We start from the raw sequence: 26931 nt of genomic DNA, 5'->3' as shown, positions 1-26931 counted from the left end.
TTTACTCCAATCTCTTTGTGGTTCCAAAAAAGGACGGCTCGTTCCGTCCTGTTCTGGATCTAAAGCTGCTCAACAAACATGTGCACGCCAGACGGTTCCGGATGGAAACCCTCCGCTCTGTCGTTGCCTCAATGTCTCAAGGAGACTTCCTTGCCTCAATAGACATCAAAGATGCTTATCTCCACGTGCCAATTGCTACAGAACATCAACGTTTTCTACGTTTTGTGATAGGAAACGACCATCTTCAGTTCGTAGCTCTGCCATTCGGTCTGGCGACAGCCCCCCGGGTCTTCACCAAGGTCATGGCGGCGGTGGTAGCAGTCTTCCACTCTCAGGGACACTCGGTGATCCCTTACCTAGACGATCTACTTGTCAAGGCACCCTCTCAAGAGGCATGCCAACTCAGTTTACATGCTACGCTGGAGACTCTACAGACGTTCGGATGGATCATCAACTTTCCAAAGTCGAATCTGTCACCGACACAATCACTAACGTATCTTGGCATGGAGTTCCATACTCGAGCAGCGAGAGTGAAGCTTCCGCTGAACAAGCAGTGGTCCCTACAGACAGGGGTGCAATCCCTCCTTCAAGGCCAGTCGCACCCCTTACGGCGCCTCATGCACTTCCTCGGGAAGATGGTGGCAGCCATGGAAGCAGTTCCCTTTGCGCAGTTTCATCTGCGCCCACTTCAATGGGACATTCTCCGCCAATGGGACGGGAAGTCAACGTCCCTGGACAGGAAAGTCTCTCTTTCCCAGACGGCCAAGGACTCTCTACAATGGTGGCTCCTTCCCACCTCATTGTCTCAGGGAAGATCCTTCCTGCCCCCATCCTGGGCAGTGGTCACGACAGATGCGAGTCTGTCAGGGTGGGGAGCAGTGTTTCTCCACCACAGGGCCCAGGGGACGTGGACTCCGCAGGAGTCCACCCTTCAGATCAATGTTCTGGAAATCAGGGCAGTGTATCTTGCCCTACTGGCCTTCCAACAGTGGCTGGAAGGAAAGCAGATCCGAATCCAGTCGGACAACTCCACAGCGGTGGCATACATCAACCACCAAGGAGGGACGCGCAGTCGGCAAGCATTCCAAGAAGTCCGGCGCATTCTAATGTGGGTGGAGGACACAGCATCCACCATATCCGCGGTTCACATCCCAGGCGTAGAAAATTGGGAAGCAGACTTCCTCAGTCGCCAGGGCATGGACGCAGGGGAATGGTCCCTTCACCCGGACGTGTTTCAGGAAATCTGTCACCGATGGGGAGTGCCGGACGTCGACCTAATGGCGTCCCGGCACAACAACAAGGTCCCGGCATTCATGGCGAGGTCGCGCGATCAAAGAGCTCTGGCGGCAGACGCATTGGTTCAAGATTGGTCGCAGTTCCGGCTCCCATACGTCTTCCCACCTCTGGCACTCTTGCCCAGAGTGTTACGCAAGATCAGATCCGATTGCAGCCGCGTCATACTCGTCGCCCCAGACTGGCCGAGGAGATCGTGGTATCCGGATCTGTGGCATCTCACGGTCGGTCGACCGTGGTCACTGCCAGACCGACCAGACTTACTGTCCCAAGGGCCGTTTTTCCATCAGAATTCTGCGGCCCTGAACCTGACTGTGTGGCCATTGAGTCCTGGATCCTAGCGTCCGCAGGATTATCTCAAGGAGTCGTAGCCACAATGAGACAAGCTAGGAAGTCAACGTCTGCTAAGATCTACCACAGAACGTGGAAGATTTTCTTATCCTGGTGCTCTGCACAGAGAGTATCCCCTTGGCCATTTGCATTGCCCACCTTTCTTTCCTTCCTGCAATCGGGGTTGGAAAAGGGCTTGTCGCTCAGCTCCCTTAAAGGGCAAGTCTCAGCACTATCTGTGTTTTTTCAGAAGCGTCTAGCACGTCTTCCTAAGGTGCGCACGTTCCTACAGGGGGTCTGTCATATTGTGCCCCCGTACAAGCGGCCGTTAGATCCATGGGATCTGAACAGAGTACTAGTTGCTCTGCAAAAGCCGCCCTTCGAGCCTCTAAAGGACGTTTCCCTTTCTCGCCTGTCACAGAAAGTGGCGTTTCTTGTTGCGATCACATCGCTTCGGCGAGTGTCTGAGCTGGCAGCGCTGTCATCCAAGGCTCCCTTCCTGGTGTTCCACCAGGACAAGGTAGTGCTGCGCCCCATTCCGGAGTTTCTCCCTAAGGTCGTATCCTCGTTTCATCTTAATCAGGATATATCTTTGCCTTCCTTTTGTCCTCAGCCGGTTCACCGGTATGAGAAAGACTTACGTTTGCTAGATCTGGTGAGAGCACTCAGAATCTATATTTCTCGCACGGCGCCTATCCGCCGTTCAGATGCACTTTTTGTCCTTGTCGCTGGCCAGCGCAAGGGGTCGCAGGCTTCTAAAGCCACCCTGGCTCGATGGATCAAAGAACCAATTCTAGAGGCCTACCGTTCTGCTGGGCTTCCGGTTCCTTCAGGGCTGAAAGCCCACTCAACCAGAGCTGTGGGTGCGTCCTGGGCTTTGCGACACCAGGCTACGGCTCAACAGGTGTGCCAGGCAGCTACCTGGTCGAGTCTGCACACTTTCACCAAACATTATCAGGTGCATACCTATGCTTCGGCGGATGCCAGCTTAGGTAGAAGAGTCCTGCAGGCGGCAGTGACATCCCCGTAGGGGAGGGCTGTTTTGCAGCTCTAACATGAGGTATCTCTTTACCCACCCAGGGACAGCTTTTGGACGTACCAATCGTCTGGGTCTCCCAATAGAGCGCTGAAGAAGAAGGGAATTTTGTTACTTACCGTAAATTCCTTTTCTTCTAGCTCTTATTGGGAGACCCAGCACCCGCCCTGTTGTCCTTCGGGATTTTATTTTGTTGTTTGCGGGTACACATGTTGTTCATGTTGAACGGTTTTTCAGTTCTCCGACGTTATTCGGAGTTAATTTGTTTAAACCAGTTATTGGCTTCCTCCTTCTTGCTTTGGCACTAAAACTGGAGAACCCGTGATACCACGGGGGGGGTATAGCCAGAGGGGGAGGGGCCTTGCACTTTTTGGTGTAGTGCTTTGTGTGGCCTCCGGAGGGCAGTAGCTATACCCAATCGTCTGGGTCTCCCAATAAGAGCTAGAAGAAAAGGAATTTACGGTAAGTAACAAAATTCCCTTCTTTTTTTTTAAACATTAAATTTTTATTAGAACATAAAATCATATTACAACATATTTGTTTGAACAGTGATAATACTTCTCATCCCACCAAGTCATTTGGAAAGGAAGGGGGAGGGGTGATGACATCAGATTGTACCCGTGTGTTACCCGTAATGTTACATTTCCCACTAAAGAGTTGCAGTTTTTTTGCTTTGTGCAAAATTCTTGAATCCCATGTACTATTTTAAGTAGTTTGGGTCAAAAGAAGGGAATTTTGTTTACTTACCGTAAATTCCTTTTCTTCTAGCTCTAATTGGGAGACCCAGACAATTGGGTGTATAGGCTATGCCTCCGGAGGCCGCACAAAGTATTACACTCAAAAGTGTTAAGCCCCTCCCCTTCTGCCTATACACCCCCCGTGCTCCCACGGGCTCCTCAGTTTTGGTGCAAAAGCAAGAAGGAGGAAAAAGAATTATAAACTGGTTTAAAGTAACTTCAATCCGAAGGAATATCGGAGAACTGAAACCATTCAACATGAACACATGTGTACACAAAAAAAACAGGGGCGGGTGCTGGGTCTCCCAATTAGAGCTAGAAGAAAAGGAATTTACGGTAAGTTAACAAAATTCCCTTCTTCTTTGTCGCTCTATTGGGAGACCCAGACAATTGGGACGTCCAAAAGCAGTCCCTGGGTGGGTAAAATAATACCTCGTAAGAGAGCCGTAAAACGGCCTCTTCCTACAGGTGGCCAACCGCCACCTGAAGGACTCGCCTACCTAGGCTGGCATCCGCCGAAGCATAGGTATGCACCTGATAGTGCTTCGTGAAAATGTGCAGGCTCGACCAGGTAGCCGCCTGACACACCTGCTGAGCCGTAGCCTGCTGCCGCAAAGCCCAGGACGCGCCCACGGCTCTGGTAGAATGGGCCTTCAGCCCTGAGGGCACCGGAAGCCCAGCCGAACGGTAAGCTTTGATAATTGGCTCCTTTATCCACCGAGCCAGGGTTGATTTGGAAGCCTGTGACCCTTTACGCTGGCCAGCGACAAGGACAAAGCGTGCATCCGAGCGGCGCAGGGGCGCCGTACGAGAAATGTAGAGTCTGAGTGCTCTCACCAGATCTAACAAGTACAAATCCTTTTCCCATTGGTGAACTGGATGAGGACAAAAAGAAGGTAAGGAGATATCCTGATTGAGATGAAAGGGGGATACCACCTTAGGGAGAAATTCCGGAACCGGACGCAAAACCACCTTGTCTTGGTGAAAAACCAGGAAAGGGGTTTTGCATGACAGCGCTGCTAGCTCAGACACTCTCCGAAGTGAAGTGACTGCTACTAGAAAAACCACTTTCCGCGAAAGGCGTGAGAGAGAAATATCCCTCATTGGCTCGAATGGTGGTTTCTGAAGAACCATCAGCACCCTGTTCAGATCCCAGGGTTCTAACGGCCGCTTGTAAGGAGGGACGATGTGACAAACCCCCTGCAGGAACGTGCGTACCTGTGGAAGTCTGGCTAGGCGCTTCTGGAAAAAAACACAGAGAGCGCTGAGACTTGTCCCTTAAGGGAGCCGAGCGAAAAACCCTTTTCCAGTCCAGATTGAAGGAAGGACAGAAAAGTGGGCAAGGCAAAAGGCCAGGGAGAAATACCCTGAGCAGAGCACCACGACAGAAAAATTTTCCACGTCCTGTGGTAGATCCTGGCGGACGTTGGTTTCCTGGCCTGTCTCATAGTGGCAATGACGTCTTGAGATAACCCTGAAGACGCTAGGATCCAGGACTCAATGGCCACACAGTCAGGTTGAGAGCCGCAGAATTCAGCTGGAAAAACGGCCCTTGAGATAGCAAGTCTGGTCGGTCTGGTAGTGCCCACGGTTGGCCGCCCGTGAGATGCCACAGATCCGGGTACCACGACCGCCTCGGCCAGTCTGGAGCGACGAGGATGACGCGGTGGCAGTCGGCCCTGATCTTGCGTAACACTCTGGGCAACAGTGCCAGCGGAGGAAACACATAAGGGAGCTGAAACTGCGACCAATCCTGAACTAAGGCGTCTGCCGCCAGAGCTCTGGGATCTTGAGACCGTGCCATGAACACCGGTACCTTGTTGTTGTGCCGGGACGCCATGAGGTCGACGTCCGGCACCCCCCAGCGGCAACAGACCTCCTGAAACACGTCCGGGTGAAGGGACCATTCCCCTGCGTCCATGCCCTGGCGACTGAGATAATCTGCTTCCCAGTTTTCCACGCCTGGAATGTGAACTGCAGAGATGGTGGAGGCCGTGGCTTCCACCCACAGCAGAATCCGCCGGACTTCCTGGAAGGCTTGCCGACTGCGTGTGCCGCCTTGGTGGTTGATGTATGCCACCGCTATGGAATTGTCTGACTGAATTCTGATCTGCTTGCCTTCCAGCCACTGCTGGAACGCTTTCAGGGCAAGATACACTGCCCTTATTTCCAGAACATTGATCTGAAGCGAGGACTCTTGCTGGGTCCACGTACCCTGAGCCCTGTGGTGGAGAAAAACCGCTCCCCACCCTGATAGACTCGCGTCCGTCGTGACCACCTCCCAGGATGGTGGTAGGAAGGATTTCCCTTTCGATAATGAAGTGGGAAGAAGCCACCACCGAAGGGAAGCTTTTGGTCGCCTGCGAGAGGGAGACGGTCCTGTCGAGGGACATCGGCTTCCTGCCTTATTTGCGTAGGATGTCCCATTGAAGAGGACGCAGGTGAAACTGCGCGAAAGGAACTGCCTCCATTGCTGCCACCATCTTCCCCAGGAAGTGCACGAGGCGCCTCAAGGTGTGTGACCGACCTTGAAGGAGAGATTGTACCCCTGTCTGTAGTGACCGCTGCTTGATCAGCGGAAGCTTCACTATCGCTGAGAGGGTATGAAACTCCATGCCAAGGTATGTCACCGATTGGGCCGGTGTCAGATTTGACTTTGGAAAATTGATGATCCACTCGAAACTCTGGAAAGTCTCCAGGGTAGCGTCGAGGCTGTGTTGGCATGCCTCTAGAGAGGGTGCCTTGATCAACAGATCGTCCAAGTACGGGATCACTGAGTGACCCTGAGCGTGGAGGACCGCTACTACAGTAGCCATAACCTTGGTGAAAACCCGTGGGGCTGTTGCCAGGCCGAACGGCAGTGCCACGAACTGCAGGTGTTCGTTTACTATGGCGAAGCGCAAGAAGCGCTGGTGCTCTGGAGCAATCGGTACGTGGAGATAAGCATCTTTGATATCGATCGATGCAAGGAAATCTCCCTGGGACATTGAGACGATGACGGAGCGGAGGGATTTCATCCGGAACCGCCTGGTCTTTACATGTTTGTTGAGAAGTTTCAGGTCCAGGACAGGTCGGAAAGACCCGTCCTTCTTTGGGACCACAACAAGTTGGAGTAAAAAACCGTGGCCCTGTTGCTGAAGAGGAACAGGGACCACCACTCCTTCTGCCTTCAGAATGCCCAGCGCCTGCAGAAGAGCCTCGGCTCGCTCGGGAGGCGGGGATGACCTGAAGAATCGAGTTGGGGGACGAGAGGTGAACTCTATCTTGTAACCGTGAGACAGAATGTCTCTCACCCCACGGTCTTTTACCCGTGGTAGCCAGGTGTCGCAAAAGCGGGAGAGCCTGCCACCGACCGAGGATGCGGAGTGAGGATGCCGAAAGTCATGAGGAAGCCGCTTTGGTAGCGGCACCTCCGGTGGTCTGTTTAGGACGTGACTTAGACCGCCATGCATCAGAGTTACTTTGATCCTTCTGAGGCCTTTTGGACGAGGAGAATTGGGACCTGCCCGCGCCCTGAAAAGGACCGAAACCTCGACTGCCCCTTCCTCTGTTGGGGTATGTTCGGTTTGGGCTGGGGTAAGGATGTATCCTTTCCCTTGGATTGTTTGATGATTTCATCCAAACGCTCGCCAAACAATCGTTCGCCAGAAATTGGCAAACTGGTTAAGCGCTTTTTGGAAACAGAATCTGCCTTCCATTCCCGTAGCCACAAGGCCCTGCGGAGTACCACCGAATTGGCGGCTGCAACCGCCGTACGGCTCGCAGAGTCCAGGACAGCATTAATAGCGTAAGACGCAAATGCCGACGTCTGAGTGGTTATGGACGCCACCTGTGGCGCGGACGTGCGTGTGGCTGCGTCAATTTGCGCTTGACCTGCTGAGATAGCTTGTAGCGCCCATACGGCTGCGAATGCTGGGGCAAAAGAAGCGCCGATAGCTTCATAGATGGATTTCAACCAGAGCTTCATCTGTCTGTCAGTGGCATCTTTGAGTGAAGCCCCATCTTCCACTGCAAGTATGGATCTAGCCGCCAGTCTAGAGATTGGATGATCCACTTTGGGACACTGAGTCCAACCCTTGACCACGTCAGGGGGAAAGGGTAACGTGTGTCCTTAAGGCGCTTAGAAAAACGCTTATCTGGACAATCATGGTGATTCTGGACTGCCTCTCTGAAGTCAGAGTGGTCCAGAAACATACTCGGTGTACGCTTGGGAAACCTGAAACGGAATTTCTCCTGCTGGGAAACCGACTCCTCCGCCGGAGGAGCTGAGGGAGAAATATCCAACATACGATTGATGGACGCAATAAGATCGTTCACTATTGCGTCCCCGTCAGGAGTATCAAGATTGAGAGCGGCCTCAGGATCAGAATCCTGATCAGCTACTTCCGCGTCATCAACCAGAGATTCCCCTCGCTGAGACCCTGAACAATATGATGATGTCGAGGGAAAATCTAAGCGAGCTCGCTTAGTCGGTCTGGGGCTGGGGTCTGTGTCAGAACCCTCAGCCTGGGATCCATGAGACACCCCAGGAGGACATTGTTGGTCCAGCTGAGGTGGGCCAGGGAACAAAGATTCAACAGAGTCCCTGTGCTGAGATACCGGCCTGGACTGCAAGGCTTCTAGTATCTTAGACATAGTCTCAGAGAGTTTTGCAAACTCCAAACCTGTCACATGAACAGTGTTAGCAGGTGGCTCCCCCTGGGCCCCCCCTAGCAGAGGCTCTGGCTGAGCAAGTGCCACAGGGGCCAAACAGTGCAGACAATGAGGGTCAGTGGAACCTGCCGGTAGCGGGTTCGTATCTGTGGCGCAGGCAACATAAGAAGCCTGTGTTTTGGCACCCCTGCCTTTTGTGGGCGCCATGCTATTATCTTCCCTGAGCAACACAATAGGGTATATAGCCAGAAATCAACTGTGCACCATACAGTGTAAAACATATATACCATAAACATATAATGTTACACTATTGCACAATGGGGCTAGCACCACAGGTGCTGCTGACCACCCGCTTAAAGCGGTTGTGAGGCCACCAGAGTCCCTGCCTGGGTCTCCCAGATTTTGTCCCCCTCTGCAGCGTCCGAGGAGCTGACAGGAATGGCTGCCGGCGTCCTGAGGAGAGGAGGGAGCCGTGGGCGTGACCCAGAAAGAGCGGGAACTGGTGCCTGCACTGTGCACAGTGAGGGGAGTGGAGTATGCAAAGCATGCTCCAGCCCTCAGTGCTGCTCGTTCTGTGCAGCGTCCCGCCCCTCCCCTGCCTGTCAGGGCTGTGGGCGGGAGAAAAGGAAACTAGGCCGCAAAAAGCCGGGGACTCTAGTAATAAACGCGGCCGCCGTAAAAGCGCGGCCGCGTGGAAGTCTCCGGCGCACTACAAGTCCCAGCCGCGCCGCAGTGTTTCCATGGCAGCGGCGGTCAGTGCGGCAGTCCCTATACATAAACACACTCAGCAACGCTGAGTGTGTAATGGCACATATTAACCCGGTCAGCGCCGCGGTCCCCGGTGCACTAGCACACCCAGCAAGGCTGGAGTGTTGCTGTGCGCGGTCCCCACGGGGACACAGAGTACCTCCAAGTAGCAGGGCCCTGTCCCTGAACGATACCCGGCTCCTATCCAGCAGTCTCCACAGGAGTTGTGGATGAAGCACAGTCTCAGTGCCTGGAGACCGATAGGATCCCACTTCCACCAGAGCCCTGAGGGGGATGGGGAAGGAAAACAGCATGTGGGCTCCAGCCTCCGTACCCGCAATGGATACCTCAACCTTACAACACCGCCGACAAGAGTGGGGTGAGAAGGGAGCATGCTGGGGGCCCTATATGGGCCCACTTTTCTTCCATCCGACATGGTCAGCAGCTGCTGCTGACCAATCTGTGGAGCTGTGCGTGCGTGTCTGACCTCCTTCGCACAAAGCAAAAAACTGAGGAGCCCGTGGGAGCACGGGGGGTGTATAGGCAGAAGGGGAGGGGCTTAACACTTTTGAGTGTAATACTTTGTGCGGCCTCCGGAGGCATAGCCTATACACCCAATTGTCTGGGTCTCCCAATAGAGCGACAAAGAAATGTCAGATAAAAAAAAGATGAAAAGGGGCGTACAATATACACAAATGATGAATTGGACCATCCATTTGTCAGAAACCACGTTGGGAAACCGGCAGCAGACTATTATGAACGATCAGCTGATCACCCGGCTGCCGGGCGATCAGCTGAGCGCTCTCAAAAGCCGGGCGATCAGCTGAGCGCATTCAAAAGCCGGCTGCCGGGCGATCAGCTGAGCGCTCTCAAAAGCCGGCTGCCGGGCGATCAGCTGAGCGCTCTCAAAAGCCGGCTGCCGGGCGATCAGCTGAGCGCTCTCAAAAGCCGGCTGCCGGGCGATCAGCTGAGCGCTCTCAAAAGCCGGCTGCCGGGCGATCAGCTGAGCGCTCTCAAAAGCCGGCTGCCGGGCGATCAGCTGAGCGCTCTCAAAAGCCGGGCGATCAGCTGAGCGCTCTCAAAAGCCGGGCGATCAGCTGAGCGCTCTCAAAAGCCGGGCGATCAGCTGAGCGCTCTCAAAAGCCGGGCGATCAGCTGAGCGCTCTCAAAAGCCGGGCGATCAGCTGAGCGCTCTCAAAAGCCGGGCGATCAGCTGAGCGCTCTCAAAAGCCGGGCGATCAGCTGAGCGCTCTCAAAAGCCGGGCGATCAGCTGAGCGCTCTCAAAAGCCGGGCGATCAGCTGAGCGCTCTCAAAAGCCGGGCGATCAGCTGAGCGCTCTCAAAAGCTGGCTGCCGGGCGATCAGCTGAGCGCTCTCAAAAGCCGGCTGCTGGGCGATCAGCTGAGCGCTCTCAAAAGCTGGCTGCCGGGCGATCAGCTGAGCGCTCTCAAAAGCCGGCTGCCGGGCGATCAGCTGATCGTTTGGCCATCGAGAGACAAAACAAAGTTTCTGTGATTAAAAAAAAAAAAAGATGAGCATGTGCAGTGAAAAATAAAGGATTCCGCCGCTCAATAAACGTTATATGCTGCGTTCCTTTTGCCCGGCGGAAGCAACGCAGCGTCACCCAGCGGAAGCAACACAGGTCCATCAGTCGCAATCCGTCGTCCATACAAGTCTATGGGAAGCAGCGGAATCAGTTAACGGATTCCGCTCTTTTACAAAACGGTGGATTGTGACTGAAGGAAAACAACGCAAGTGTGAAACTAGGCTACGAAGCTGAAGACGTGGGCCCAGATCACAGCCCCTCACTAATGGCAATGATCAGTCTGTACCATTTATAGTGCGCAGGACCGGGCAGGCTCTACTCTGTCCAGCCTGAGACCCGCGGATGGCAGACCACTGCTCATCCTACAAGAGATAATCGGATCCTGGCAAAAATCTTTCACTGTTACTCACATTTCATCTCAAACCGAGGCCCAACCTCAGACAACTCAATATTGCGGTGATCGGTCTTCTTGTAGACGTGGTGCCTGCAGGAAGAAGCAGCGGTTATTTTGGAGGACCCCGGCACAGCGGGTGCTGATCACCCAGCCCTGGTCCACAGCACGTACCGGAAGGAAATGTAGTCCTCTTGATTTGTGGGCACAGGGAATAAATACTTCATGATATTGGAAACCTGGAGGCAGGAAAGGAAAGGTTTAGAAAAGTAACGACTGATGTATATGGTGGTCCAGGAAGCCGGTCTCACCCGCTGTCCAAGCCGCGAGGTGAAGTTGTGGAAGACGAGGTGTGGGTACGCCTCCGACATCGTGCCCAGGTCCGGAATATCGTGCCTCATTACCACGTTACAGAGGGTGAAATATGCGGTCGGCCCAAACGGAAGATGGCAGACGATCAGCCCGTCTAAAGAACAGGAAATGATGTGTGAGTTACTGCGCCCGATACACACAGGTGCAGCAGAGATCCAGATACTTAAAGGGAACTCGTCATCTGATTCACGCTGCTCGGGTCCTGGGCAGGGCGTCTGGCAGCATTATAAGACTTCACGTGAAAGGGCCGACCACAGACTGACCAAACCGGGGCTGATCCGTGACGGCTTCTCTCAGTCCACGACTGACTGATCTCTCCATATACAGACACACGACCCAACAGCCAATAGGATCAGAGGCACAGAGAAGCCACCGGGAACGTGCCTCAGAGTAGTCACCCGAGACGCACGGTCCCCGCCCTGCTCTGCAATGTACCAAACTGTATTTGTGATCTGATCAGCGAGTACAATCTAATCATACATAGTTTTGGGGTCTGCTTTGTTTTTGTTAGCGGCTTTCACACTACGTTTTTTTAACATGCGTCCTGAACGGTTTTTAACGCAAAAACGGATCCAGTGCAAATGCGTTTTCTTCGGCGCTCTATTGGGAGACCCAGACGATTGGGTGTATAGCTACTGCCTCCGGAGGCCACACAAAGCATTACACTAAAAAGTGTAAGGCCCCTCCCCTTCTGGCTATACACCCCCCGTGGGATCACGGGATGCTCAGTTTTCAAGCTTTGTGTGCGAAGGAAGTCATACATCCACGCATAGCTCCACTGTTTGTAGTCAGCAGCAGCTGCTGACTCTTTCGGATGGAAGAAAAGAGGGCCCATATAGGGCCCCCAGCATGCTCCCTTCTCACCCCACTTGTGGTTTGTAAGGTTGAGGTACCTATGGCTGGTACGGAGGCTGGAGCCCACATGCTGTTTTCCTTCCCCATCCCCCTGAGGGGCTCTGGTGAAGTGGGATCTTGCCGGCCACCTAGCCCTGAGGCCGGGCTCCATCCACAGACCCATAGAACCTGCTGGATGTGGAGCGGGAGTGCCGTTCAGGGACAAGGCCCTGCAACTTTCAGGTACTCTGTGTCCCCGTATGGAAAGGCACGCACACTCCAGGCTTGCTGGGTGTGCTAGTGCGCCGGGGACTGTAGCGCTGTGCGCTGGGCTTATAGTCCCGGCAGATTACTTGGGGACTTTATGTGTGGAGACCGCCGCGCCGACCGCCCCTAGAGCGGCGGCGCAGCTGCGACTTGTAGTGCGCCGGGGACGCGCCGACCGCGCTTTTACGGCGGCGGCGCTTCTAACTTTACTCCCCGGCTTTGCGGCCTGGTTTTCACTTCGTTCCCGCCCCCAGCCCTGCCAGTCAAGGGAGGGGCGGGATGCTGTACAGTAAGTCGGCGCAGGGAGCTGGAGTCTGCTTTGCATTCTCCAGCCCCCTTCACTAGATGCAGTGGGACGCCGCTTTTCCCGCTCTTGGCTCGGGCACGCCCTCGGGCCGCCCCTCTTCTCTGGAAGCCGGCAGCCATTCCAGCACGCAGAGAAACAAAATGGAGACAAGCGCCGGGATACCAGTCACAGGATTCCAGCGCAACACACCCGCTTTTGTGCGGGCGGTAAGCGGCAGCTGAAGTGCTGACCCACTAATGCTGAAGTGTCCTGTTGTATATGTCGCTGTACATTGCACTGTAAAGGCTATTCTTGGCTGTCTACCCACTTTGATGACTAGACAGCGGCAGCAAATAGCAAGAGTGCTAAGGCGATTGCATGTGCTGCAGTGTTTACTGTCATGCTTGTATGCTATACGTTCACTGTATGTCACTATTTTTGGCTAATGCGCCTAGATAAACAGACAATAGCGGCAGAAAAGCAAGGTGCCAAGGCACAAGTTTTCAATGCTGCTTGGATTGCATGTGCTGCAGTCCTGGATAAACAGACAACAGCAGCAGAAAGAAGGGAATTTTGTTACTTACCGTAAATTCCTTTTCTTCTAGCTCTTATTGGGAGACCCAGACGATTGGGGTATAGCTACTGCCCTCTGGAGGCCACACAAAGCACTACATTAAAAGTGCAAGGCCCCTCCCCCTCTGGCTATACCCCCCCGTGGTATCACGGGTTCTCCAGTTTTAGTGCCAAAGCAAGAAGGAGGAAGCCAATAACTGGTTTAAACAAATTAACTCCGAATAACATCGGAGAACTGAAAAAACCGTTCAACATGAACAACATGTGTACCCGCAAACAACAAAAAAACATCCCGAAGGACAACAGGGCGGGTGCTGGGTCTCCCAATAAGAGCTAGAAGAAAAGGAATTTACGGTAAGTAACAAAATTCCCTTCTTCTTCAGCGCTCTATTGGGAGACCCAGACGATTGGGACGTCCAAAAGCTGTCCCTGGGTGGGTAAAGAAATACCTCATGTTAGAGCTGCAAAACAGCCCTCCCCTACGGGGGTGTCACTGCCGCCTGCAGGACTCTTCTACCTAAGCTGGCATCCGCCGAAGCATAGGTATGCACCTGATAATGCTTGGTGAAAGTGTGCAGACTGGACCAGGTAGCTGCCTGGCACACCTGTTGAGCCGAAGCCTGGTGACGTAATGCCCAGGACGCACCCACGGCTCTGGTTGAGTGGGCTTTTAGCCCTGAAGGAACCGGAAGCCCCGCAGAACGGTAGGCCTCTAGAATTGGTTCTTTGATCCATCGAGCCAGGGTGGCTTTAGAAGCCTGCAACCCCTTGCGCGGACCAGCGACAAGGACAAAGAGTGCATCGGCACGGCGCATGGGCGCCGTGCGGGAAATGTAGATTCTGAGTGCTCTCACCAGATCTAGCAAACGTAAGTCCTTTTCATACCGGTGAACCGGATGAGGACAAAAAGAAGGCAAGGATATATCCTGATTAAGATGAAAAGAGGATACGACCTTAGGGAGAAACTCCGGAATAGGGCGCAGCACTACCTTGTCCTGGTGGAACACCAGGAAAGGAGCCTTGGATGACAGAGCTGCCAGCTCAGACACTCGCCGAAGCGATGTGATCGCAACAAGAAACGCCACTTTCTGTGACAGCCGAGAAAAGGAAACTTCCTTCAGAGGCTCGAAGGGCGGCTTCTGGAGAGCAACTAGTACCCTGTTCAGATCCCATGGATCTAACGGCCGCTTGTACGGGGGCACAATATGACAGACCCCCTGCAGGAACGTGCGCACCTTAGAAAGACGTGCTAGACGCTTCTGAAAAAACACGGATAGTGCCGAAACTTGCCCTTTAAGGGAGCTGAGCGACAAGCCCTTTTCTAACCCCGATTGCAGGAAGGAAAGAAACTTGGGCAATGCAAATGGCCAGGGAGACACTCCCTGAGCAGAGCACCAGGATAAGAAAATCTTCCACGTTCTGTGGTAGATCTTAGCCGAATTCGACTTTCTAGCTTGTCTCATTGTGGCAACGACTCCTTGAGATAATCCTGCAGATGCTAGGATCCAGGACTCAATGGCCACACAGTCAGGTTCAGGGCCGCAGAATTCTGATGGAAAAAACGGCCCTTGGGACAGTAAGTCTGGTCGGTCTGGCAGTGACCACGGTCGACCGATCGTGAGATGCCACAGATCCGGATACCACGACCTCCTCGGCCAGTCTGGAGCGACGAGTATGATGCGGCTGCACTCGGATCTGATCTTGCGTAGCACTCTGGGCAAGAGCGCCAGAGGCGGAAACACGTATGGGAGCTGAAACTGCGACCAATCTTGAACCAAGGCGTCTGCCGCCAGAGCTCTTTGATCGCGCGACCTCGCCATGAATGCCGGGACCTTGTTGTTGTGCCGGGATGCCATTAGGTCGACGTCCGGCACTCCCCAGCGGCGACAGATTTCCTGAAACACGTCCGGGTGAAGGGACCATTCCCCTGCGTCCATGCCCTGGCGACTGAGGAAGTCTGCTTCCCAGTTTTCTACGCCTGGGATGTGAACCGCGGATATGGTGGATGCTCTGTCCTCCACCCACATTAGAATGCGCCGGACTTCTTGGAAGGCTTGCCGACTGCGCGTCCCTCCTTGGTGGTTGATGTATGCCACCGCTGTGGAGTTGTCCGATTGGATTCGGATCTGCTTTCCTTCCAGCCACTTGCTGGTAGATTAGCCCCACATGCAGCACACGCAGTATACACAGCCCTAGCCTTGGCAGCCTTGCGTTTTGAGGATGGCATGTTGTTGCTTCCACAGAGGGATCTGGGAGATGCAGCCAGAAGCGACCTCACAGTGCAAGAAATACAATATCTCTATATCCTACACAGTACACCGATACACCGTGAGGCACTAGAGGGACCAGCACAGACAAATCGCTTACCGCCCGCTTAAAAAGCGGGTGTGTGGTCACCAGATAGCCCCTAGTCCAGGTCTCCCAGAGCCTTGCGTCCTTCCTCCAGCCAGACTGCATGTAATGGCTGCCGGCGTCCTGAGAGAGAAGGGGGGCGGGCCCTGGGCGTTCCTGGCTAAGAGCGGGAAGCCTGCTTCCCTCTGTGCCTAGTGTGAGGGCTGGAGCATGTAAATCAGGCTCCAGCCCTCGTCGCTGCTAGCGAACAGCGTCTCTCCCCTACCCTGAATGACAGGGTGGGGGCGGGAACGAATCGGAGCTGCCGGCGTCCTAGGCCCAAAAAGCCGGGGACTCAATTTATAACCGCCGCCGCCGTAAATGCACGGACGGCGGATCCCCGGCGCACCACAAGTCACAGCAGCGCCGCCCGGTCCAGAGGGGGTCGGCGCTGCGTTCCCATACACAAAAAATCCCCCAGTAATCTGTAGGGACACTAACTCCAACGTTGCGGTCCCCGGCGCACTACAACACCCAGCCAGCCCGGAGTGTGTCTGTGCCTGCCGGGGACACAGAGTACCTGTATGATGCAGGGCCTGTCCCTGATCGTACTCCTGCTCCGTCTCCATCAGGTTCTAATGGGTCTGTGGATGGAGCCCGGCGTCAGAGCTGAGAGGCCGGCAGGATCCCACTTCCACAGAGCCCTACCAGGGGATGTGGAAGGAAAACAGCATGTCAGGCTCCAGCCCTGTACCAGCAATAGGTACCTCAACCTTACAACACCATCCAGGGGTGAGAAGGGAGCATGCTGGGGACACTATATGTGTCCTCTTTTCTTCCATCCGAAATAGTCAGCAGCTACTGCTGACTAAAATCTGTGGAGCTATGCATGGAATGTCTGACCTCCTTCGCACACAAAGCTAAAACTGGAGAACCCGTGATACCACGGGGGGGGGGGGGTATAGCCAGAGGGGGAGGGGCCTTGCACTTTTAATGTAGTGCTTTGTGTGGCCTCCAGAGGGCAGTAGCTATACCCCAATCGTCTGGGTCTCCCAATAGAGCGCTGAAGAAAGCAAGGGTGCCAAGGCACAGGCTTTCTAGGCTGCTTGTACTACATGTGCTGAAGTGTTTATTTGTACTTCATGCTTGTATGCTATTCACTGTACGGTCATGTACGGCATGTGATACTGTTCCAGGACCCCCAGTGTGTGCAATTGCTCACCGGGGTCTCGACTACATGTGGCCAAAAGAACCACCTGTGATCCCTGTCGAGAGACAGGGACGGAGTCCCAGTTTTTCCGCTGATATATTGTCTGTGACTATGACTAACATCTTACAGACTGTGCAGCCCAGACGGTCCTTGGGCAATATTGTTGCAATGCCCCTGGCCACCCTGATTTGGAACAAATCAAGGCCCCAGAGGGGTTCCAGGCATCCCAGGGTGCAGGCTCTGACACGGACGACAGTCCCAGACTGCCTAAGCGGGCTCGCTGAAAACGGCCCTCCACTTCATCACTGGTCAGGGTCCCAGCAGGAGTACTCGCTGTATGATGAGGCAAACGTAGCTGTTCAGGACTCTGATCCTGAGACCGCTCTCAATCCGGATGCCCGGATGGTGACGCTTTAGTGACTAATCTTATAGCGTCCATCAATGGAAGGTTGGATATTTCTCCCTCAGCTCCTCCAGTGGAGGAGTCAGCTTCACAGCAAGAGAAATCTCTATTTCGGTATCTCAAGTGTATATTGAGTACTTTTTCTGGTCACTCTGACTCCAGAGCCGCAGTCCAGAAACGTAACGCTTATCCCGATAAGCGTTTTTCTCCAACCGTATTAATGATACACGTTGTCTCTTCCCCCCTGACGTGGTCAAGCGCTAGACCCAGTGTCCAAAGGTGGATCCCCCAATCTCCAGGGTTGCGGCTAGATCTATAGTTGCAGCGGAGAATGGGTTTTCACTTAAAAATGCCATTGACAGACAGATAGGCCTCTGGTTGCAATCTGTCTATGAAACTAGCGGCGGGTCGGTTGCTCAGGCATTCGCAGCCGCAGAGGCACTCCAAGCCATTTCAGCTAGTATTGCAAGGGGGACGCTGTCATACGTACATCTGGGCCCCAGCAGCGTCCTGAATCTCACAATGTCGGCATTGCGACTCAAGCTGTTAAAGCTGTCCTAGACTCTACGAGCCGTACGTCAGTGGCGTCCGCCAACTCCGTGTTTTTACGCAGAGCCTAGTGGTAAGAGATTGGAACAAATGCTGTTTCCAACAAAGTGCTTAACCAGGTTGCCTTTATCTGGTGACAGGCTGTTGGTAAGTGGTGAAATGAAATCATTCACCTGTCCAAGAGGACTCGAAAGGCCCAGAGGGGCACAGATTCCTGGCGGGCTCAATCACGCCCGGGGAGGGCAGCCGGAGGAACCGCAACCAAGGCGTTTTCCTCATGACTTTCAGCCCTCGCACTCCACATCCGCAGTCGGAGGCAGACTCCCCCGCTTTAGCGACATTTACCTGCCACAGGTCAAAGGCCGGTGGGTGAGAGTCAGTTTGTCTCAAAACTTCCTCACCGACCGAGCAGAGGCTCTTCTGCAGGCAGGAGGAGTGGTAATCCCTGTTCCTCCTCAGGAACAAGATACGCTTTTTGCTCTGACCTGGTCGTGGTGCCAAAATAGGACGGCTCCTTCCGTTCCGTTCTGGACCTTAAACTGCTCAACAAGCACGTGAAAACCAGGCGGTTCCGGATGGAACCCCCCGCTCCGTTTTTGCCTCAATGCCTCAAGGAGATTTCCTAGCATCAATAGACATCAGGATGCTTATCTCCATGTGCCGATTGCTCCAGGGCACCGGCGTTTGCTATGATGCGTTATTAAAGACGAGCATCTTCAGTTCATAGCCCTACCCTGCAGTCTGGCGACAGCCCCACGGGTGTTCACCAAGTTGATGGCAGCAGTGACAGCAGTCCCGCACTCTCACGGTCACTCTGTGATCCCTTGCTTGGACAATCTCCTTGTCAAGGCACTCTCTTAAAAGGCATGCCAACACAGCCTGCACATGGCGCTGGAAACTTCCCAGAGTTTCGGGGGAGTCCTCAACTTTTCAAAGTTAAACCCAATCGCTGGCATAGCTCGGCATAGAGTTTCACACTCTCTCAGCGATGGTGAAGCTTCCACTGGACAAACAGCGGTCACTGCAGACGAGGGTGCAGTCTCTCCTTCAAGGAGACGCCTCTTCCAGAGGCAGTCCCTTTCACGCAGTTTCATCTGCGTCCACTTCAATAGAACATTCTTCGCTAATGTGAGGGGAAGTCGATGTCCCTACACAGGAACGCCCCCCTTTCTCAGACGATCAAGGACTCTCTTCAGAGGAGTCCACTCTTCAGATCAATTGTCTCGAGCTCTGGGCAGTGTATATTGCCCTGCAAGACTTCCTGCAGTGGCTGGAAGGCAAACAGATCCGAATTCAGTCGGACAATCCACAGCGGTGGCATACATCAACCACCAAGGCGGCCTACGCAGTCGGCGAGCCTCCCAGGAAGTCCACCGGATTCTGCTGGGGGTGGAAGACAGAGCTACACCATCTCCGCAGTTCACATCCCGGGCGTAGAAAACTGGGAAGCAGACTTCCTCAGTCACCAGGGCGTGGACGCAGGAGAATGGTCTCTGCACCCGGACGGGTTTCACGAATCGGCACAACAGCTGAATTCTACGGCCCTGAACCTACTGTATGGCCATTGCATCCTAGATCCTAGTGTTCTCAGGATTATTCCAAGAGGTCGTTGCCACCTTGGCACAGGCTATGGAGCCCACGTCTGCTAAGATCTACCACGGACGTGGAAGATTTTCTTATCCTGGTGCTCTGCTCAGGGAGTGTCTCCCGGGCCATTTCATTGCCTACTTTTCTTTCCTTCCTACAATCGGGGTTAGAAAAGGGCTTGTCGTTAGGCTCCCTTAAAGGGCAAGTCTCGGCACTATACGTGTTTTTTTCAGAAGCGTCTGGCACGCCTTCCTAAAGTGCGCACGTTCCTGCAGGGGGTTTGTCATATCGTGCCCCCGTACAAGCGGCCGTTAGATCCATGGGATCTGAACAGAGTACTAGTTGCCCTCCAGAAGCCGCCTTTCGAGCCTCGGAAGGATGTTTCCCTTCCTCGACTGTCACAGAAAGTGGCCTTTCTGGTAGCGATCACGTCTCTTCGGAGAGTGTCTGAGCTAGCAGCGCTGTCATCCAAGGCTCCCTTCCTGGTGTTCCACCAGGACAAGGTAGTGCTGCGCCCCATTCAGGAGTTTCTCCCTAAGGTAGTATCCTCGTTTCATCTTAATCAGGATATCTCGTTACCTTCTTTTTGTCCTCATCCGGTTCACCGGTATGAAAAGGATTTACATTTCGTAGATCTAGTGAGAGCACTCAGACTCTACATTTCCCGCACGGCGCCCCTGCGCCGCTCTGATGCACTCTTTGTCCTTGTCGCTGGTCAGCGCAAGGGGTCGCAGGCTTCTAAAGCCACCCTGGCTCGATGGATCAAAGAACCAATTCTTGAAGCCTACCGTTCTGCGGGGCTTCCGGTTCCATCAGGGCTGAAGGCCCATTCAACCAGAGCTGTGGGTGCGTCCTGGGCATTACGACACCAGGCTACAGCTCAACAGGTGTGCCAGGCAGCTACCTGGTCGAGTCTGCACACTTTCACCAAACATTATCAGGTGCATGCCTATGCTTCGGCGGACGCCAGCCTAGGTAGAAGAGTCCTGCATGCGGCAGTGGCCTCCCCGTAGGGGAGGGCTGTCTTGCAGCTCTAACATGAGGTATTTCGTTACCCACCCAGGGACTGCTTTTGGACGTCCCAATCGTCTGGGTCTCCCAATAGAGCGCCGAAGAAGAAGGGAATTTTGTTACTTACCGTAAATTCCTTTTCTTCTAGCTCTTATTGGGAGACCCAGCACCCGCCCTGTTGTCCTTCGGGATTTTTGGGTTTGTTTGCGGGTACACATGTTGTTCATGTTGAACGGTTTTCAGTTCTCCGATGTTACTCGGAGTGAATTTGTTTAAACCAGTTATTGGCTTTCCTCCTTCTTGCTTTAGCACTAAAACTGAGCAGCCCGTGATCCCACGGGGGGTGTATAGCCAGAAGGGGAGGGGCCTTACACTTTTTAGTGTAATGCTTTGTGTGGCCTCCGGAGGCAGTAGCTATACACCCAATCGTCTGGGTCTCCCAATAAGAGCTAGAAGAAAAGGAATTTACGGTAAGTAACAAAATTCCCTTCTTCATTTCAATGCATTTGCAATGGACTTGCGACAACATGCGTTCACTTGCGTTTCCGTGCGTTATAATGAGGATCCAGCGACTTGCAGTTTTTTAACTTTTTTCAAAAACGCTCCTTGTAGTGTTTTTGAGCTGCGTCCAAATACTGCAAAATCGCTGGATCCTGACTATACAGCAAACGCATGTGAACGGTGCTATACTGATAGACAGGATCCTGTTTGGCCGGAAACCAGCCTGGCGTGATCACAGTCTCTCTCTCTCCACTCCCCTCTCCTCCTCTCCTCCTCCTCTTTTCTTCCTCTCTCCTCCTCCTCCTCTTTTCTTCCTCTCTCCTCCTCCTCCTCTTTTCTTCCTCTCTCCTCCTCCTCCTCCTCTTTTCTTCCTCTCTCCTCCTCCTCCTCCTCTTTTCTTCCTCTCTCCTCCTCCTCCTCCTCTTTTCTTCCTCTCTCCTCCTCCTCCTCCTCTTTTCTTCCTCTCTCCTCCTCCTCCTCCTCTTTTCTTCCTCTCTCCTCCTCCTCCTCCTCTTTTCTTCCTCTCTCCTCCTCCTCCTCCTCTTTTCTTCCTCTCTCCTCCTCCTCCTCCTCTTTTCTTCCTCTCTCCTCCTCCTCCTCCTCTTTTCTTCCTCTCTCCTCCTCCTCCTCCTCTTTTCTTCCTCTCTCCTCCTCCTCCTCCTCTTTTCTTCCTCTCTCCTCCTCCTCCTCCTCTTTTCTTCCTCTCTCCTCCTCCTCCTCCTCTTTTCTTCCTCTCTCCTCCTCCTCCTCCTCTTTTCTTCCTCTCTCCTCCTCCTCCTCCTCTTTTCTTCCTCTCTCCTCCTCCTCCTCCTCTTTTCTTCCTCTCTCCTCCTCCTCCTCCTCTTTTCTTCCTCTCTCCTCCTCCTCCTCTTTTCTTCCTCTCTCCTCCTCCTCCTCTTTCTTCCTCTCTCCTCCTCCTCCTCTTTTCTTCCTCTCTCCTCCTCCTCCTCTTTTCTTACTCTCTCCTCCTCCTCCTCCTCTTTTCTTACTCTCTCCTCCTCCTCCTCCTCTTTTCTTACTCTCTCCTCCTCCTCCTCCTCTTTTCTTACTCTCTCCTCCTCCTCCTCCTCTTTTCTTACTCTCTCCTCCTCCTCCTCCTCTTTTCTTACTCTCTCCTCCTCCTCCTCCTCTTTCTTACTCTCTCCTCCTCCTCCTCTTTTCTTACTCTCTCCTCCTCCTCCTCTTTTCTTACTCTCTCCTCCTCCTCTTTTCTTACTCTCTCCTCCTCCTCTTTTCTTACTCTCTCCTCCTCCTCTTTTCTTACTCTCTCCTCCTCCTCTTTTCTTACTCTCTCCTCCTCCTCCTCCTCCTCTTTTCTTCCTCTCTCCTCCTCCTCCTCCTCTTTTTTTCCTCTCTCCTCCTCCTCCTCCTCTTTTTTTCCTCTCTCCTCCTCCTCCTCCTCTTTTTCTCTCTCCTCCTCCTCCTCTCTTTCTCTCTCCTCCTCCTCCTCTCTTTCTCTCTCCTCCTCTTCTCCTCTCTCTCCTCCTCCTCTTCTCCTCTCTCTCCTCCTCCTCTTCTCCTCTCTCTCCTCCTCCTCTTCTCCTCCTCCTCTTCTCCTCTCTCCTCCTCCTCTTTTCTTCCTCTCTCTCTCCTCCTCTCTTTCTCTCTCCTCCTCCTCTTTTCTTCCTCTCTCCTCTCTCTTTTGCCCCCAGCTGCGTCTGAATTTCCAGTGTCACGATCAGTTCCCCTCACTCCCGATCACATGACTCCAATACCCGCCCATAAACTTCAAGTGACAGGATCCTGTAAAATAGCACTTGCTTTTCTCTTTAGAAAAACAGGATTCGCTTTTGCAGCAAAAAAGCGTTCATGAGGCGTGCTAAAAACCGTAGTGTGAAAGCAGCAGCCACCCCCGATCACTGGTAGTGTGGATTCCACCAGAGAGAACAGTGATCACCTACAATCTGGGAGAGCTCAGCAGTAAATGTGTCATTTCCCTGCAGCAGCTCCTAGAGGCCACACTAAGTATTACACCACTTTCATTGCAATCAATAGACGCCTGTGTAATGTACAGCCGTGCCCAGTCCTCCAAGGTAAAATGTTCTTCACTGCTGCTCTCTGCTAGCCCGGAGAATGGGGGTCCTTAAAGGGGTATTCCTATGGCAAATCCCCGCCACTGGAACGTGGTCCTGGGGTGTCCATTAGCCGACAGCGCAGGACTGAAGGGGAAGATATGAGCGTACAACATGTTCGCTAGATTACTGCAGAGAAAGGTGGGCTCGTGTCTCACGTCTGTGGAATGAGGCTAGGGAGCAGTTCACATCAGGCAGATAAGCCCACTTTTCCAGCTGCACTGACCTTTACAGATCACAATGATCACTCTACTCTCAAGATCACATCTAACCACCTGTGCACTGGACCCGCTCCCATCGCACCTCATCCCCAACATCACCGCAGTCCTCATCCCAGCCCTAACCCATCTCTTCAACCTATCACTAACAACTGGTGTCTTCCCTGCATGCTTTAAACATGCCTCCATCACACCCATCCTCAAAAAGCCCTCCCCTGATCCTTCCTCTGTGTCAAACTATCGCCCCATATCCCTTCTCCCCTATGCCTCAAAACTACTGGAACAGCATGTCCATCTGGAATTGTCCTCACACCTCTCCTCCTGCTCCCTCTTTGACCAGCTACAATCTGGCTTCCGACCCCATCATTCCACTGAAACTGCCCTAACCAAAGTCACTAATGACCTACTAACCGCCAAAGCCAAGCGACACTGCTCTGTCGTCCTCCTCCTGGACCTGTCCTCTGCCTGCGACACAGTAGACCATTCCCTCCTACTACAGATTCTCTCATCTCTGGGCATCACAGACTTGGCCCTATCTTGGATCTCCTCATACCTAACCGACCGAACTTTCAGCGTCTCCCACTCTCACACCACTTCCTCATCTCGCCTCTATCTGTTGGGGTCCCCCAAGGCTCAGTTCTTGGACCCCTGCTGTTCTCCATCTACACCTTCGGCCTGGGACAGCTCATAGAGGCCCACCGCTTCCAGTATCATCTCTATGCCGATGACACACAGATCTACCTCTCTGGACCTGACATTACCTCTCTACTAACCAGAATCCCACAATGTCTGTCTGCTATTTCATCCTCCTTCTCTGCTCGATTCCTAAAACTGAACATGGACAAAACAGAATTCATTGTCTTTCCTCCTCCTCACTTAACTCCCCCACCTGACATATCTATCAATGTCAATGGCTGCCCACTCTCCCCGATCCCACGCGCTCGCTGCCTGGGAGTAACTCTAGACTCTGATCTCTCTTTCAAGCCACACATCCAAGCCGTCTTCACCTCCTGCCGCCTCAAACTCAAAAATATTTCCCGGATCCGTGCATTCCTTTCCCAAGAAGCTGCAAAAACCCTAGTACATGCCCTTATCTCCCGTCTGGATTATTGCAACCTCCTGCTCTGTGGCCTCCCTTCTAACAGTGTCGCACCCCTACAATCTATTCTGAACTATGCTGCCGGCGAATCCACCTGTCTCCCCGCTACTGCCGACCTCTCCTCTCTGCCACTCCCTTCACTGGCTTCCCATTGCCCAACAACTCCAGTTCAAAACACTAACCATGACCTACAAAGCCATCCACAACCTGTCTCCTCCCTACATCTGTGACCTAGTCTCCCGGTACCTACCTACACATAACCTTCGATCCTCACAAGATCTCCTTCTCTACTCCCCTCTCCTCTCCTCTTCCCACCATCGCATCCAAGATTTCTCCCGTGCTTCCCCCATACTCTGGAATGCTCTGCCACAACATAGACTCTCGCCTACCTTGCCAAGCTTCAAAAGGAACCTGAAGACCCACCTCTTCCGACAAGCCTACAACCTGCCGTAACCCTCAGTCTGATACAGCGCCGCACAATCAGCTCTACCCTCACTTACTGTATCCGCACCCATCCCTTGTAGACTGTGAGCCCTTGCGGGCAGGGACCTCTCTCCTCCTGTAGACTGTGAGCCCTCGCGGGCAGGGACCTCTCTCCTCCTGTAGACTGTGAGCCCTCGCGGGCAGGGACCTCTCTCCCCTTGTAGACTGTGAGGCCTCGCGGGCAGGGTCCGCTCTCCTCCTGTAGACTGTGAGCCCTCGCAGGCAGGGACCTCTCTCCCCTTGTAGACTGTGAGCCCTCGCGGGCAGGGACCTCTCTCCCCTTGTAGACTGTGAGGCCTCGCGGGCAGGGTCCTCTATCCTCCTATACCTGTCTGTGTCTTGTATTGTTTATGATTATTGTACTTGTCCCTATTATGTACACCCCTTTCACATGTAAAGCGCCATGGAATTGATGGCGCTATAATAATAAATAATAATAATAATAATAATAATAATAATGATCCCTACCAGAATCACAGACCACCTATGTGTGACCGATATCAGCAGTAACACTGTATGATGCCACTGTTATGGGGTCCTCCTGCTCACCCGGCATGCCTCTGTGCTCGTGGACGATGACCAGGTCAGTGACCTCGTTGGCTTTGCAGGCCCGGACCAGCGCTCCCATCTCGTGCTTGCCTCTGTTCATGCGCTGAGCATTGGGGAACACCAACTTTAACTCCTAGAGAACAACAAGAGTGTAAGATCACACGATAGCGCCTCGTCCTGACGGCATGCTGGGAGTTGTAGTCTGTTGCGTGTTTGGATCTTATTACTGTATTTTTCGGATTATAAGACGCACTTTTCCAGCCACAAATTTGGGAGGAAAATAAGGGGTGCGTCTTATCCGAATGTAGCTTACCGGGAGGTGGTGGATTATGGTCACAGGAGGCAGGGCAATGCTGGGGGCGCCGTGCTGGTGATCGTTGCGGGCAAAGAGGCAGGGGCCATCCTGAAAATGGCGGTGCGGGCTTCAAATAATGGCACGTGTGTAGATGGAGCTCTTGGCTTAAGATCTCACTTGCGCATGCGCCGCCTCCGGCCCACTGATCTCCCGGCAGCGAAATTAAGGAAAATGGCGCGTGCACAGATGAGATCTCGGCTTCTCATTGACTGGAGAGCTAAATCTATGCACACGCCGACTCCGGCCGCCATTTCTTTGAAGCCCGCACCACAGACAGTTTCTGGATGTTCCCTGGCTTACAGCATCTGGTACAGGCACCGCACCGCCCGCAGCATCACCCGACTCCACCACCGCCCCTGCCTCTTGTGGCCCCCCTCTCCCATTGGTAAGTAACTGGATTTTAAGACGGACCCCATTTTCCCCCTAAATTTGGGGTGCGTCTTATAAAACGAAAGTATATATTTGGGGTCAAGTCTTGCTACATTACGTCCTGATATTTTGGAGACGTGACCCATGGATGCCATCAGGGTTGGGTTGTGGTGGTCTTTTTGAGTTTGGGAGTTGTACCCCGTTTCCACAAATCGGGGTACGCTGCCCTGTGCCACTGATACCTTAGCAAACATTTTGAGTCGTGAACTCGGGTCCCTTGAGGTTGTGATCATGACCTTCGGATCCTCCACGCCGGCCCACTTATACTCATCGTCCATGTGCGAGGACACTCCTGAGAAGGCAACAGATCTGTGTTATGATGCGACGCAGATGTGTGCACGCCAGGTCATGCTGGGTCTTGTAGTCCCCGCTCTTACCTTCACCACCTTCATCATCAAACTCGAGCTGTTTCTGGAGAGTGAGGGCCTCTCTGCGGATCTCTGTGGGGATGAGCCTGTTTTCTGTGGATATAGAGGGGGGTCAGTGTCTGGATCCGGCACGCTCCGTGTCTGAGCTCTACCACGGTGGCACTAACCTTCGAGCGCTCGCTTTAGTCGCTGCTTCTTGTCTTCTATGCTGTGCTGTTTGGCCTCCTGGGCCTTCCGATACAGGTACTCCCTGCGTAGACGAGCCTCCCTGCGCAGCTACAGACAACGGAGGATTAGTCACTGGGCGCCTCAACGTGTACAGGCTGTATACATACATAGCGGAGTGAGGAGGGGTCTCTGTGGGGGCAATTATGGCCACCGCTAAGTGGAAGCCCAGTCTGATACCGGTGTAATATGTGGAGTACCGGGGCAGGAGCGCGGCTAGGAGGAGTGTGACTGGAGCACAGTAGGAGTGTGACTGGAGCACAGTATAGACCAGAGAGGACCGTGACTGGAGCATAGTGTAGACCAGAGAGGACCGTGACTGGAGCACAGTGTAGACCAGAGAGGACCGTGACTGGAGCATAGTGTAGACCAGAGAGGACCGTGACTGGAGCATAGTGTAGACCAGAGAGGACCGTGACTGGAGCACAGTGTAGACCAGAGAGGACCGTGACTGGAGCACAGTGTAGACCAGAGAG

General features: G+C 53.5%; 1 protein-coding gene across 2 annotated transcripts in view; it reads right to left on the bottom strand.

Moving 5' to 3' along the window:
* LOC142259784 (U3 small nucleolar ribonucleoprotein IMP4-like) overlaps positions 1-26931 on the bottom strand; it is a 32991-nt gene that overhangs the window by 4291 nt on the left and 1769 nt on the right. The window contains exons 2-8 of one of the 2 annotated variants that reach the window (XM_075331891.1): positions 26398-26506; positions 26240-26323; positions 26045-26154; positions 25079-25211; positions 11045-11199; positions 10908-10972; positions 10753-10826 (exon numbers count right to left, since the gene is read on the bottom strand). In XM_075331891.1, the coding sequence (XP_075188006.1) occupies positions 10753-10826; positions 10908-10972; positions 11045-11199; positions 25079-25211; positions 26045-26154; positions 26240-26323; positions 26398-26506 (730 nt within the window). Of the gene's footprint in view, positions 1-10752; positions 10827-10907; positions 11200-25078; positions 25212-26044; positions 26155-26239; positions 26324-26397; positions 26507-26931 lie in introns of both variants that reach the window. The other variant, XM_075331890.1, reaches the window with a different exon arrangement.

Source organism: Anomaloglossus baeobatrachus (assembly GCF_048569485.1).
Source record: "Anomaloglossus baeobatrachus isolate aAnoBae1 chromosome 9 unlocalized genomic scaffold, aAnoBae1.hap1 SUPER_9_unloc_4, whole genome shotgun sequence".
Classification (NCBI taxonomy): domain Eukaryota; kingdom Metazoa; phylum Chordata; class Amphibia; order Anura; family Aromobatidae; genus Anomaloglossus; species Anomaloglossus baeobatrachus.
The sequence above is the reverse complement of the archived record's forward strand: the minus strand, read 5'-3'. Positions and strand labels throughout refer to the sequence as shown.